This window comes from Balaenoptera ricei, chromosome 9 (assembly GCF_028023285.1).
Source record: "Balaenoptera ricei isolate mBalRic1 chromosome 9, mBalRic1.hap2, whole genome shotgun sequence".
NCBI lineage: Eukaryota > Metazoa > Chordata > Mammalia > Artiodactyla > Balaenopteridae > Balaenoptera > Balaenoptera ricei.
This window is the reverse complement of record NC_082647.1, coordinates 56,021,599-56,036,058: the sequence shown is the minus strand read 5'-3', so window position 1 is coordinate 56,036,058 and position 14,460 is coordinate 56,021,599. Positions and strand designations below refer to the sequence as shown.

Sequence of the window (14,460 nt, the reverse complement as noted above, 5' to 3'; positions counted from 1 at the left end):
TGGAGAAAAGGGAACACTCTTGCATTGTTGGTGGGAATGTAAATTGATACAGCCACTATGGAGAACAGTATGGAGGTTCCTTAAAAAACTAAAAATAGAACTACCATACGACCCAGCAATCCCACTACTGGGCATATACCCTGAGAAAACCATAATTCAAAAAGAGTCATGTACCAAAATGTTCATTGCAGCTCTATTTACAATAGCCAGGACATGGAAGCAACCTAAGTGTCCATCATCGGATGAATGGATAAAGAAGATGTGGCACATATATACAATGGAATATTACTCAGCCATAAAAAGAAATGAAATGGAGGTATTTGTAATGAGGTGGATGGAGTTAGAGTCTGTCATACAGAGTGAAGTAAGTCAGAAAGAAAAAACAAATACAGTATGCTAACACATATATATGGAATCTAAGGAAAAAAAAAAAAGAGGTCATGAAGAACCTAGTGGCAAGACGGGAATAAAGACACAGACCTACTAGAGAATGGACTTGAGGATATGGGGAGGGGGAGGGGTGAGATGTGACAGGGTGAGAGAGTGTCATGGACATATATATACTACCAAATGTAAAATAGATAGCTAGTGGGAAGCAGCCGTATAGCACAGGGAGATCAGCTCGGTGATTTGTGACCACCTAGAGGGGTGGGATAGGGAGGGTGGGAGGGAGGGAGATGCAAGAGGGAAGAGATATGGGAACATATGTATATGTATAACTGATTCACTTTGTTATAAAGCAGAAACTAACACACCATTGTAAAGCAATTATACTTCAATAAAGATGTTTAAAAAAAAAAAAATACAACGTGAGGACACCACTGAAAAACTTTGAATGAAAACTCCCTCTCTTAGCTCCCTCCAAAGCTTTATGGATTTCAGTCGTTTCTCTTCTGGTCCCAGTACAGTAATCTTTGGATTATTCAAAGATTTTTCACATTTTCTGTACAATTTCTTTTCATATAAATTATTCACTGAATAAAAAATGTATATGAAATCTCTGTTTTTTTTTCCTCTGGAGTAACTCACTCTCCCTAAGGATGTGAACAATAGGATTTGTGTTTGAGCAAGTTGTTAAAAATAAGTCTTAAGCTTTAGGAAGGAATCACATGTGACTCAGTTAGTTCTAAAAATAAATAAATAAAGCCTGGGGAAAGTAGGGGCCAGAGAGAGAATGACTTAGGGGAAAAAGAACAAGCAATTCATTTTCACGAGTTGCAAGACATGGTCTAAATATAGAAGCAGAGACTCCAGTCATCTCTGAGGGCTGAACATCACTCCCTTGCACCACCCCCTACACTGAAATACACTTTCATTTGTCAGCCTGCAAAGAAAAATCTCTGCACCCCTAGAATTTCTCTACACTTGGAAAATTGATGGCACACCATCTTATAGCTATGGCCACAGAATCAAAACCTTGTAGAAAAGAGATTTTCTTGCCTTGAATGAGTGGGGTTGAAAACTAGAACATCTGTCCTAGAAGATGTTATTTTAGTCCCCTGCAAAACATTTAAAGCTAGACAAGTGCTTATTTAATTCTTTGGCATAGCAGGGTTTTAAAAAAATTAGTATTAAAAAACTACTTACTCAGGCTAAGTCAAATCCACGCATTAACAAGTCTTAGAGACTAGAGATGGAGGGCGTGCTGATTGTTGGCTACTTGAGGAGGGTTCTTTGTGCTTTGGGACAGTGGCTGCCTGGCTTGAGGACGCAGGAAACTAATGAGGGACAAAGAACAAAACTCCTCTGTATAACACATGGTTTCCTGTGAAGAAAGTGGGACGCAGGCACTTATCACCTCCAGATTCAAAAGCAAAGGTTTCCCAAGTGCTGATGGGAGATAACATGCAGTTGGAGATAATTTTTAAAACAGAGACCTAACTCCCAGAATTTCAAGAAGACTGCAGTCTTGGATTTTCTCCCATTCTACCAAACTCATCCAGATCAGTAAGCAAACGTATGCTAGGCCAGTGCCTCTAAGAGGTGCGGTGGTTTGAACACAAGGCTGCGTATGATTTGAAACACCTCCCATCACCTCCCTCCCTAATTCCTCCTCCCTTTAAATATTGGGCTGGTCTTAGTGACTTGCTTCTAAGTAAGAGTAGGTAGCAGAAATGATTCTGTGTGGCTTTCGAGGCTAATTCATCAAACGTGATACAGCTTCTGCCCAGCTGTCTCTCTTGAGGTGTGTTCCTTTGGAGCATGGAAACCACCATGCCAGGGAAACCCCAGAGAGGGAGCATGTAGAGACAAACAGGAGATGCCTGTGGAGAGCCAGCAGTTCCGGCCGCCAACCATTCAGGTCTTCCCAGCCCACGAGCCAGATACAGGAGCGCAGGAGCCCTTGATTTGGCTCCGAGCCCAGCGACCGCCGAGATCTTGAGCCAGAACTACCCAAACAGGCTGATCCCGAATGCTGGATCCACAGAAACCAAGAAAGAGAACACAGCTGAATACTGTTTTTAGGCTACCAGTTTGGGGGGTGATTTGTTTCACAATAGATAAATAGAAATATTTTGATACCTAGAAGTGAGCCACTGCCATAACAAAACTTAAAAACATGCAGCAGCGGTTCAGGGCCTGGGTAGAGGGTGGACATTGGAAGAGCTTTGAAGAGGCTGTCGGAGAGGAATTAAAGGAAAGCGAGGAAGGTGTGTTGGAAGCTGGAGGAAAGGATTCCCTGGTTATGAAATGGTGGAAAGTCTAGGAATACTTTCACCAGTGGTAACATGGAAAATAGAAAATATACCTAAGAAACTCATGATCCAGTAGGATTTCCAGGAAGTGTTCAAGGCGACCTGATTCTTCCAGCTGCCCATAGGAAATACGAGAGGAGAAAGATGAGCTAAAGAAAGAATTGTTAACTATAAAAGACCCAAGACTTTGGGTGTTCAAAAAATAAAACTATTCCTCAGTTTCATCTTCTCCGGATGGCAAATGCAGCTAAAATTAAAATATGTAATTTCTATCTAAAGATGAAGGCAACGGTGAAGAACCCTTTGTTAAGACCTCAGCCAGATTTGAGGTAGCGCAGCATAGATTCTTTCAAACCATCAAAAGTCCCTCGAAAGATATGAAAGGCATGCCTTTTAGATGTCTCTGTTAAACAGAAGTGCTTATAAAAATCTTAAGGGCACAGTCCTGCAGTAGCCTTAGAGGAAGTCTAAGGTAGAGAAAAGCTTATCTCGAGATTTGAGATAAGCTTTGGATGGATGCGATATTTGTTTAATGGAGTGAATCCTAACAAGATTGATGAGAAACAAAATATTAAGGAGACTTGTACTAATGAACACATTGCCAGCTCAGACTAAAAGGGACAGAGGTGGTATAAAATGAACAGAGGTTTTTGGAATTCTAAAATTCTATGGGAAAGAAGCAGACTGAGAAAACTACACAGCTATAAAAATTTTATAGAACAGGAAGGATAATTCAGAGGGAGGCAACAAGAGCCCAAAGAATGAAGTCAAGAGCCATGGAGAATCATTCCTAGGGAACCATACTGAGCTCTAATCAAGGAACTGGCAACATGTGCCTGGCTGGAGTTCAGTTTCAGAATTGCTGCAGACTGATTACCTGATTGCTACAGATTCAGAAATGTCTGTAGTGGCTATCCTATACCTATCCCACCAAAGTATGTTGGATGCGGGGAGCAAATAACTTGTCACTTTAGTTCACACATCTTCAGATCAAAAACTATACTCAGGAAGCTGTAATTGTGAATCTGTACCTACAGAGCCTCGTCTGCAGCGCCTGAACCTGATTTGGATGATGGGATACTGGACCTTGAGTGTGAGATGGATGCTATCCAGATGAGATATTTGGGAGTTCAAGGAGCGGGTGAGTGTATTTTGCCTGTGGGATCGGGATCAATATATATATAACTTGTGGTAAGAGGGCAGATTGTTGTGGTTTTAAAACATACCCACAATTTTTTGACATTCTTTCCACCAAAAGGTAGAGTCTAATTCTCCTCCCTTTAAATATAGGCTGGCCTTCATGACGCACTTCTAACAAATGGAATGCAAGGCCATAAAAAGCAATACACCTTCTACCTGGTTCTCTTGTTCTCTTGGTGCATGTGCTTTGGAGCCCTGAGCCACCATATTAACTGTGCAGCTAACTTGAGCCATCACACTTAAGAGACCTTGTGGAGAAACCCCATTCAGTTAGAGGTGCTCTGCTCTAGCTCTTGTAGCTCCCAGCTCTCCGAGTCTTCCCAGCTCTGCAACCTGATACGTGAGTGACGAGCCTTAAACGTGACCACAGCTAAGCCACCATCTGACTGTAGTCTCATGAGAACCTCAAGCTAGAACCACCCAGCTGAACTGCTCCTGAACTCCTGACCCATAGAATTATGAGAGATAATAAATGACTATTGTTTTTTTTTTAAACATCTTTATTGAAGTATAATTGCCTTACAATGGTGTGTTAGCTTCTGCTTTATAACAAAGTGAATCAGTTATACATATACAATATGTTCCCATATCTCTTCCCTCTTGCATCTCCCTCCCTCCCACCCTCTCCATCCCACCCCTCTAGGTGGTCACAAATCACCGAGCTGATCTCCCTGTGCTATACGGCTGCTTCCCACTAGCTATCTATTTTACATTTGGTAGTATATATATGTCCATGACACTCTCTCACCCTGTCACATCTCACCCCTCCCCCTCCCCATATCCTCAAGTCCATTCTCTAGTAGGTCTGTGTCTTTATTCCCGTCTTGCCACTAGGTTCTTCATGGCCTTTTTTTTTTTTTTTTTCCTTAGATTCCGTATATATGTGTTAGCATACTGTATTTGTTTTTCTCTTTCTGACTTACTTCACTCTGTATGACAGACTCCAACTCCATCCACCTCATTACAAATACCTCCATTTCATTTCTTTTTATGGCTGAGTAATATTCCATTGTTATATATGTGCCACATCTTCTTTATCCATTCATCTGTCGATGGACATTTAGGTTGCTTCCATGTCCTGGCTATTGTAAATAGAGCTGCAATGAACATTTTGGTACATGACTCTTTTTGAACTATGGTTTTCTCAGGGTATATGCCCAGTAGTGGGATTGCTGGGTCATATGGTAGTTCTATTTTCAGTTTTTTAAGGAACCTCCATACTGTTCTCCATAGTGGTTGTATCAATTTACATTCCCACCAACAATGCAAGAGTGTTCCCTTTCCTCCACACCCTCTCCAGCATTTATTGTTTCTAGATCTTTTGATGATGGTCATTCTGATCGGTGTGAGATGATATCTCATTGTAGTTTTGATTTGCATTTCTCTAATGATTAATGATGTTGAGCATTCTTTCATGTGTCTGTTGGCAATCTGTATATCTTCTTTGGAGAAATGTCTATTTAGGTCTTCTGCCCATTTTTGGATTGGGTTGTTTGTTTTTTTGTTATTGAGCTGCATGAGCTGCTTGTAAATCTTGGAGATTAATCCTTTGCCAGTTGCTTCATTTGCAAATATTTTCTCCCATTCTGAAGGTTGTCTTTTGGTCTTGTTTATGGTTTCATTTGCTGTGCAAAAAAAAGCTTTTAAGTTTCATTAGGTCCCATTTGTTTATTTGTGTTCTTATTTCCATTTCTCTGGGAGCTGGGTCAAAAAGAATCTTGCTGTGATGTATGTCATAGGGTGTTCTGCCTATGTTTTCCTCTAAGAGTTTGATAGTGTCTGGCCTTACACTTAGGTCTTTAATCCATTTTGAGTTTATTTTTGTGTATGGTGTCAGGAAGTGTTCTAATTTCATACTTTTACATGTATCTGTCCAATTTTCCCAGCACCACTTATTGAAGAGGCTGTCTTTTCTCCACTGTATATGCTTGCCTCCTTTATCAAAGATAAGGTGACCATATGTGTGTGGGTTTATCTCTGGGCTTTCTATCCTGTTCCATTGATCTATATTTCTGTTTTTGTTCCAGTACCAAACTGTCTTGATTACTGTAGGTTTGTAATATAGTCTGAAGTCAGGGAGCCTGATTCCCCCAGCTCCATTTTTCGTTCTCAAGATTGCTTTGGCTATTTGGGGTCTTTTGTGTCTCCATACAAATTGTGAAATTTTTTGTTCTAGTTCTGTGAAAAATGCCTGTGGTAGTTTGATAGGGATTGCATTGAATCTGTAGATTGCTTTGGGTAGTAGAGTCATTTTCACAATGTTGATTCTTCCAATCCAGGAACATGGTATATCTCTCCATCTATTTGTATCATCTTTAATTTCTTTCATCAGTGTCTTATAATTTTCTGCATACAGGTCTTTTGTCTCCTTAGGTAGGTTTATTCCTAGATATTTTATTCTTTTTGTTGCAATGGTAAACGGGAGTGTTTTCTTAATTTCACTTTCAGATTTTTCGTCATTAGTGTATAGAAATGCAAGAGATTTCTGTGCATTAATTTTGTATCCTGCTACTTTACCAAATTCATTGATTAGCTCTAGGAGTTTTCTGGTAGCATCTTTAGGATTCTCTATGTATAGTATCATGCCATCTGCAAATAGTGACAGCTTTACTTCTTCTTTTCCGATTTGGATTCCTTTTATTTCTTTGTCTTCTCTGATTGCTGTGGCTAACACTTCCAAAACTATGTTGAATAATAGTGGTGAGAGTGGGCAACCTTGTCTTGTTCCTGATTTAGTGGAAATGGTTTCAGTTTTTCACCATTGAGGACAATGTTGGCTGTGGGTTTGTCATATATGGCCTTTATTATGTTGAGGAAAGTTCCCTCTATGCCTACTTTCTGCAGGGCTTTTATCATAAATGGGTGTTGAATTTTGTCGAAAGCTTTCTCTGCATCTATTGAGATGATCATATGGTTTTTCTCCTTCAATTTGTTAATATGGTGTATCATATTGATTGATTTGCATATATTGAAGAATCCTTGCATTCCTGGGATAAACCCCACTTGATCATGGTGTATGATCCTTTTAATGTGCTGTTGGATTCTGTTTGCTAGTATTTTGTTGAGAATTTTTGCATCTATGTTCATCAGTGATATTGGCCTGTAGTTTTCTTTCTTTGTGACATCTTTGTCTGGTTTTGGTATCAGGGTGATGGTGGCCTCGTAGAATGAGTTGGGGAGTGTTCCTCCCTCTGCAATATTTTGGAAGAGTTTGAGAAGGATAGGTGTTAGGTCTTCTCTAAATGTTTGATAGAATTCACCTGTGAAGCCATCTGGTCCTGGGCTTTTGTTTGTTGGAAGGTTTTTAATCACAGTTTCAATTTCAGCGCTTGTGATTGGTCTGTTCATATTTTCTATTTCTTCCTGGTTCAGTCTCGGCAGGTTGTGCATTTCTAAGAATCTGTCCATTTCTTCCAGGTTGTCCATTTTATTGGCATAGAGTTGCTTGTAGTAATCTCTCATGATCTTTTGTATTTCTGCAGTGTCAGTGGTTACTTCTCCTTTTTCATTTCTAATTCTATTGATTTGAGTCTTCTCCCTTTTTCTCTTGATGAGTCTGGCTAATGGTTTATCAATTTTGTTTACCTTCTCAAAGAACCAGCTTTTAGTTTCATTGATTTTTGCTATTGTTTCCTTCATTTCTTTTTCATTTATTTCTGACCTGATGTTTATAATTTCTTTCCTTATGCTGGCTTTTGGGTTTTTTTGTTCTTCTTTCTCTAACTGCTTTAGGTGCAAGGTTAGGTTGTTTATTCGAGATGTTTCCTGTTTCTTGAGGTAGGCTTGTATTGCTATAAACTTCCCTCTTAGCACTGCCTTTGCTGCATCCCATAGGTTTTGGGTCGTCGTATCTCCATTGTCATTTGTTTCTAGGTATTTTTTGATTTCCCCTTTGATTTCTTCAGTGATCACTTCGTTATTAAGTAGTGTATTGTGTAGCCTCCATGTGTTTGTATTTTTTACAGATCTTTTCCTGTAATTGATGTCTAGTCTCATAGCGTTGTGGTCAGAAAAGATACCTGATATGATTTCAATTTTCTTAAATTTACCAAGGCTTGATTTGTGACCCAAGATATGATCTATCCTGGAGAATGTTCCATGAGCACTTGAGAAAAATGTGTAGTCTGTTGTTTTTGGGTGGAATGTCCTATAAATAACAATTAAGTCCATCTTGTTTAATGTATCATTTAAAGTTTGTGTTTCCTTATTTATTTTCATTTTGGATGATCTGTCCATTGGTGAAAGTGGGATGTTAAAGTCCCCTACTATGATTGTGTTGCTGTCGATTTCCCCTTTTATGGCTGTTAGTATTTGCCTTATGTATTGAGGTGCTCCTATGTTGGGTGCATAAATATTTACAATTGTTATACCTTCCTCTTGGATCGATCCCTTGATCATTATATAGTGTCCTTCTTTGTCTCTTGTAATAGTCTTTAGTTTAAAGTCTATGTTGTCTGATATGAGAATTGCTACTCCAGCTTTCTTTTGATTTCCATTTGCATGGAATATCTTTTTCCATCCCCTCACTTTCAGTCTGTATGTGTCTCTAGGTCTGAAGTGGGTCTCTTGTAGACAGCATATATATGGGTCTTGTTTTTGTATCCATTCAGCCAGCCTGTGTCTTTTGGTGGGAGCATTTAATCCATTTACATTCAAGGTAATTATCGATATGTATGTTCCTATTCCCATTTTCTTAAATGTTTTGGGTTTGTTATTGTAGGTGTTTTCCTTCTCTTGTGTTTCTTGCCTAGAGAAGTTCCTTTAGCATTTATTGTAAAACTGGTTTGGTGGTGCTGAACTCTCTCAGCTTTTGCTTGTCTGTAAAGGTTTTAATTTCTCCATCACATCTGAATTAGATCCTTGCTGGGTAGAGTAATCTTGGTTGTAGTTTTTTCTCCTTCATCACTTTAAGTATATCCTGCCACTCCCTTGTGGCTTGTAGAGTTTCTGCTGAAAGATCAGCTGTTAACCTTATGGGGATTCCCTTGTGTGTTATTTGTTGTTTTTCCCTTGCTGCTTTTAATATGTTTTCTTTATATTTAATTTTTGACAGTTTGATTAATATGTGTCTTGGCGTGTTTCTCCTTGCGTTTATCCTGTATGGGACTCTCTGTGCTTCCAGGACTTGATTAACTATTTCCTTTCCCATATTAGGGAAGTTTTCAACTATAATCTCTTCAAATATTTTCTCAGTCCCTTTCTTTTTCTCTTCTTCTTCTGGGACCCCTATAATTCGAATGTTGGTGCGTTTAATGTTGTCCCAGAGGTCTCTGAGACTGTCCTCAGTTCTTTTCATTCTTTTTTCTTTATCCTGCTCTGCAGTAGTTATTTCCACCATTTTATCTTCCAGGTCACTTATCCTTTCTTCTGCCTCAGTTATTCTGCTATTGATCCCATCTAGAGTATTTTTAATTTCATTTATTGTGTTTTTCATCATTGCTTGGTTCCTCTTTAGTTCTTCTACATCCTTGTTAAATGTTTCTTGCATTTTGTGTATTCTATTTCCAAGATTTTGGATCATCCTTACTATCATTATTCTGAATTCTTTTTCAGGTAGACTACCTATTTCCTCTTCATTTGTTAAGTCTGGTGTGTTTTGACCCTGCTCCTTCATCTGCTGTGTGTTTTTCTGTCATCTCATTTTGCTTATCTTACTGTGTTTGGGGGTCTCCTTTTCACAGGCTGCAGGTTCGTAGTTCCCGTTGTTTTTGGTATCTGTCCCCAGTGGCTAAGGTTGGTTCAGTGGGTTGTGTAGGCTTCCTGGTGGAGGGAACTAGTGCCTGAGTTTTGGTGGATGAGGCTGGATCTTGTCTTTCTGGTGGGCACGTCCACGTCTGGTGGTGTATTTTGGGGTGTCTGTGGCCTTATTATGATTTTAGGCAGCCTCTCTGCTAATGGATGGGGCTGTGTTCCTGTCTTGCTAGTTGTTTGGCATAGGGTGTCCAGCACTGTAGCTTGCTTGTCGTTGAGTGAAGCTGGGTCTTGGTGTTGAGATGGAGATCTCTGAGAGATTTTTGCCGTTTGGTATTACGTGGAGCTGGGAGGTCTCTTGTGGACCAGTGTCCTGAAGTTGGCTCTCCCACCTCAGAGGCATGGCCCTGATGCCTGGCTGGAGCACCAAGAGCCTTTCGTCCACACGGCTCAGAGTAAAAGGGAGAAAAAATAGAAAGAAAGAAAGAAAGAGGCTATAATATAGTGAAGTAAAATAAAGCTATTATAAAGCAAAGCTATACAGACAAAATCTCACCCAGAAGCATATACATATACACTCACAAAAAAAAGGAAAAGGGGAAAAATTAATATATCCTGCTCCCAAAGTCCACCTCCTGAATTTGGGATGATTCGTTGTCTATTCAGGTATTCAACAGATGCAGGCACATCAAGTTGTTTGTGGAGTTTTAATCCGCTGCTTCTGAGGCTGCTGGGAGAGATTTCCCCTTCTCTTCTCTGTTCACACAGCTCCTGGGGATCAGCTTTGGATTTGGACCCGCCTCTGCGTGTAGGTCACCTGAGGGCGTCTATTCCCTGCCCAGACAGGATGGGGTTAAAGGAGCAGCTGCTTCGGGGGCTCTGGCTCACCCAGGCCGCGGGGGGGGGGGGGGTACGGAGGAGGTGGGGCGAGCCTGCGGCGTCAGAGGCATCGTGACGTTGCAGCAGCCTGAGGCGCACCGTGTGTTCTCCCGTTGAAGTTGTCCCCGGATCACGGGACCCTGGCAGTGGCGGGCTGCACAGGCTACCGGGAGGGGTGGTGTGGAGAGTGACCTGTGCTCGCACACAGGCTTTTTGGAGGCGGCAGCAGCAGCCCCAGCGTCTCACGCCCGTCTCTGGGGTCCGCGCTGATCGCCGCGGCTCGCACCCGTCTCTGGAGCTCGTTTAGGCGGCGCTCTGACTCCCCTCTCTTTGCGCGCTGCGAAACAGAGGCAAGAAAAAGTCTCTTGCCTCTTCGGCAGCTGCAGACTTTTTCCCGGTCTCCCTCCCAGCCAGCTGTGGTGCGCTAACCCCTTCAGGCTGTGTTCACGCCGCCAACCCCAGTCCTCTCCCTGCGATACGACTGAAGCCCAAGCCTCAGCTCCCAGCCCCGCCCGCCCCGGTGGGTGAGCAGACAAGCCTCTCGGGCTGGTGAGTGCTGCTCGGCGCTGAGCCTCTGTGCGGGAATCTCTCCGCTTTTCCCTCTGCGCCCCTGTTGCTGTGGGGTCTGCACTGATAGCCGCGGCTTGCGCTCGTCTCTGGAGTTCGTTTAGGCGGCGCTCTGAATCCCCTCTCCTCGCGCACCAGGAAACATAGAGGGAAGAAAAAGTCTCTTGTCTCCTCGGCAGCTGCAGACTTTTTCCTGGACTCCCTCCCGGCTAGCTGTGGTGCACTAACCCCTTCAGGCTGTGTTCACGCCGCCAACCCCAGTCCTCTCCCTGCGATCCGACCGAAGCCCGAGCCTCAGCTCCCAGCCCCGCCCGCCCCGGCGGGTGAGCAGACAAGCCTCTCGGGCTGGTGAGTGCTGGTCGGCATCATCCTCTGTGCGGGAATCTCTCCGCTTTGCCCTCCACACCCCTGTGGCTGCGCTCTCCTCCGTGGCTCCGAAGCTCCCCCCTCTGCCACCCGCAGTCTCCGCCCGCGAAGGGGCTTCCTAGTGTGTGGAAATCTTTCCTCCTTCACGGCTCCCTCCCACTGGCGCAGGTCCCGTCCCTATTCTTTTGTCTCTGTTATTTCTTTTTTCTTTTGCCCTACCCAAGTACGGGGGGAGTTTCTTGCCTTTTTGGAGGTCGGACGTTTTCTGCCAGCGTTCAGTGGGTGTTCTGTAGGAGCAGTTCCACGTGTAGATGTATTTCTACTGTATCTGTGGGAAGGAAGGTGATCTCCGCGTCTTACTCTTCCGCCATCTTCTCTCCTCCTCCCATGACTATTGTTTTTTAAGACACTAAATTTTCAGGTGATTTCTTAAGCAGCAAAGATAATCAGAACAAGGGGTCACCAGTCACGTCTTAGTCTGTGTGAATGGGAATCCCTGCAGTTTTTCAGCAAGATGGTAACCCAGGATGCTGTGCTAACCTAGCTGTCAGTGTTGGTCGACATCTGCAGGCTTTGTCCGGGCCACTCTGTGTCTCACTTTTCTCTCCTCTTCCCTGGTTTGCTACTTTCATTTGACTACATGTCTTGACTTCATTTGACACTAAGCTTCAAGACGAGTCCCTAATAACCTGGTGCTCTGGCTTTGCTAATATCGTTTGGACGCTCTGGTCTAGTTCACCCTGGGATTTCCCCCAAATATCGCCCTGATGTCCACTTCAGCACCCTTGTGCCCAAGATAGCAAACAGAGGCCCCTTCCCTTCCCATCCCAGATCGTCTCTGCACTGTGGGGATATGGGAGATACACACATCCAAGCTCCGTTTCTACCCCATGCAAACAGCTGCCTCTTGCCTATTCTCTAGTGTGGGCTCAGAAGGTGGGACATGACCGCAGGCTTCCCAACGAATCCTCTGCCTGACCAAGCAGAGCAGAGGTTGGAGGGGAGACTTGAGAGGGAGGAAAATAGACTGGTTAAGAGGTTATGCATCTAAACTTCCCTATAGCGATCACCACCATGGATGACCATCAGAACCACTTCAGGAGATTTTTAAAAGTACACACACCTGGACTGCCACCCCTGTGACTGTGATTCAGGAGAAATGTTCAGAAAGCTCCCCAGGTGATTTTGGTAGTCAGCCAAGTGTAGGAACTGCTTCAGGGAGCTCCTTGAGGAGATCTTTTCCTCTGTGGTTTCCCTTCCTCCCATAGAGCCAGGCCATACCTTGTATATAATTGCATGTCATAGTATTTAGTATACAAATAGTATATTCACATTGTTTGCAGGCTTCTAAACCCTTTCTTAGGATGGTAAACTGTATTCAATCTCACTTGTTTAATCTGTATTTATCCTTTAATCATTGATTTATCTAAAAAAACCCACTGTTAAACGTCTGTGCCTCGGTCACCATTTTCAGGCTTGAGGAGATAGAGATTGAAAAAAGGCCTGTATTGTTACTATTTCCAAAGTGATGTGGGAACATGGAAGAAGGAGAAACTGTTTTGAGGGGAATTCTGGGATGTTTGGCAACAGAGATAGTTTTGGAACAGGGCTTCAAAAGGATTAATGGGAACTTGCTCGAAAAATGGGAAAGGGCATTCCAATCAGATGGAACAGTGTGTGCAAAAGAACAGGGGCACGTAGAGGTCTGGGATACCCAGGGATCAATGGGAAGTTTAGGACTTGTGTGTGGAGAGGTACGGGACGAGCCTGGGGAGAAAGAGGTCAAGAAGCAATGCTGTGCTGGAAAAAAGGCTCTCTTTCAAAAACAAAACAAAAAATAGCAACAAAAAACAAAACAAACCCCAAACCAAAACCAAAATCAAAACCACACAGGAAAAAAAACAACCCTGATATGTAGAGTTTGCCAATTACTGTGGTGTAAATACTCCCATCTGATTTCAAGTTATTAATGATTTAAGAACTGGCTCACAAAATTCCTAGGTATACAGTTGGTTCTGGTGGCCTGGTATCAGCTAGTTCCAGCACATGACTAACAGGAAGCAGATCCTTTAATTCCAAGAGATGTGCTGAAACAATTTTTTGCCCTTCCCCTTACGATGTCTGCTTCCACAGGATCAGAGTAGAGTGGGCAGATGAAATGCCCCACGGACCTGAAAACTCACAGGAGCTAATTCTCAGCCTCCTATCACCCACCAGCAGTGCCCTTAGACCCAGGCAAGAGGGAGCTCTGTTTTGGTTCCCATGTTTAAAGGGCCTGGCTCTAGATCCTCGGCAAGCATAGCCCTCCTCCAGAGAATGAGGAATCCATGGTGCCATGCCCAACAGGAGCCAATCTCCCCCACTTTTATTCATATTCTCCAGATGCCTGGGACCCTGGAATCTTCTCTGCAATTGGAGTCTTCCCCAAAAACCCCCTCCATAAGTGTATGCAGCTGATGCCCGCGGGCCGGCCAAGGAAGGGCTGTTTGCCACAGGTACGGACAGAGTGTGGATGCGGGGGGCAGGGCGGGGTGCCCACACATATGTATGCTACACGCCGCCAAGTTTTGGTGAACTTAGAGGAGTCTGAGAATTCTAAGTGCAACCCTGGTTTTTCTAGGTCATTATGAAGACATATTTGTCAAGGTAAAATAATAGAATTTATTTAACATTTTGTCAGCTGGATTTATAGTTTGAAATATTTAGCTATATGGTACATGGGCTTCCATTTTGGCTCTGTCCTGGGCCTGGCAAGTGTCAGGGGTGGTCCTGGCCTAACCCCATTACCAGGGCACATTCTAAGCCAAGGTAAGCAAACAACAGCCCTCGGGCAAATCCCTGCCCACTGCCTGTTTTTATACAGGCTGTGAGCTACAAATGGGTTTTACTTTTAAAATAGCTTTTAAAAATCAAGAGCAAAATATTTCATGACATGTGAAAATTGTGAAATTCAAGCTTCAGTGCCCCATAAATTGTTTCATTGGAGCACGGCCATGCTCATTCATTTATATGTTGGGCGTGGCTGCTTTCACACTCTGACAGTAGAGTGAGTCGTTTTGAC

The 14,460-nt window shown here is 43.0% G+C and overlaps 1 protein-coding gene across 14 annotated transcripts in view; it reads left to right on the top strand.

Annotated features, from left to right (window-relative positions):
- MTERF1 (mitochondrial transcription termination factor 1) overlaps nucleotides 1-14,460 on the top strand; it is a 589,841-nt gene that overhangs the window by 512,680 nt on the left and 62,701 nt on the right. For 12 of the 14 annotated variants that reach the window (XR_009505037.1, XR_009505036.1, XR_009505035.1 and 9 more), the window contains 2 exons: nucleotides 3,734-3,837; nucleotides 13,782-13,894. Coding sequence is in view for 1 of the 14 variants with exons in the window: in XM_059933798.1 (XP_059789781.1) it covers nucleotides 3,734-3,837; nucleotides 13,782-13,894 (217 nt within the window). In the remaining 13 variants the exon portion in view is untranslated. The remainder of the gene's footprint in view (nucleotides 1-3,733; nucleotides 3,838-13,781; nucleotides 13,895-14,460) is intronic. The other 2 variants (XR_009505039.1, XR_009505043.1) reach the window with 1 other exon arrangement.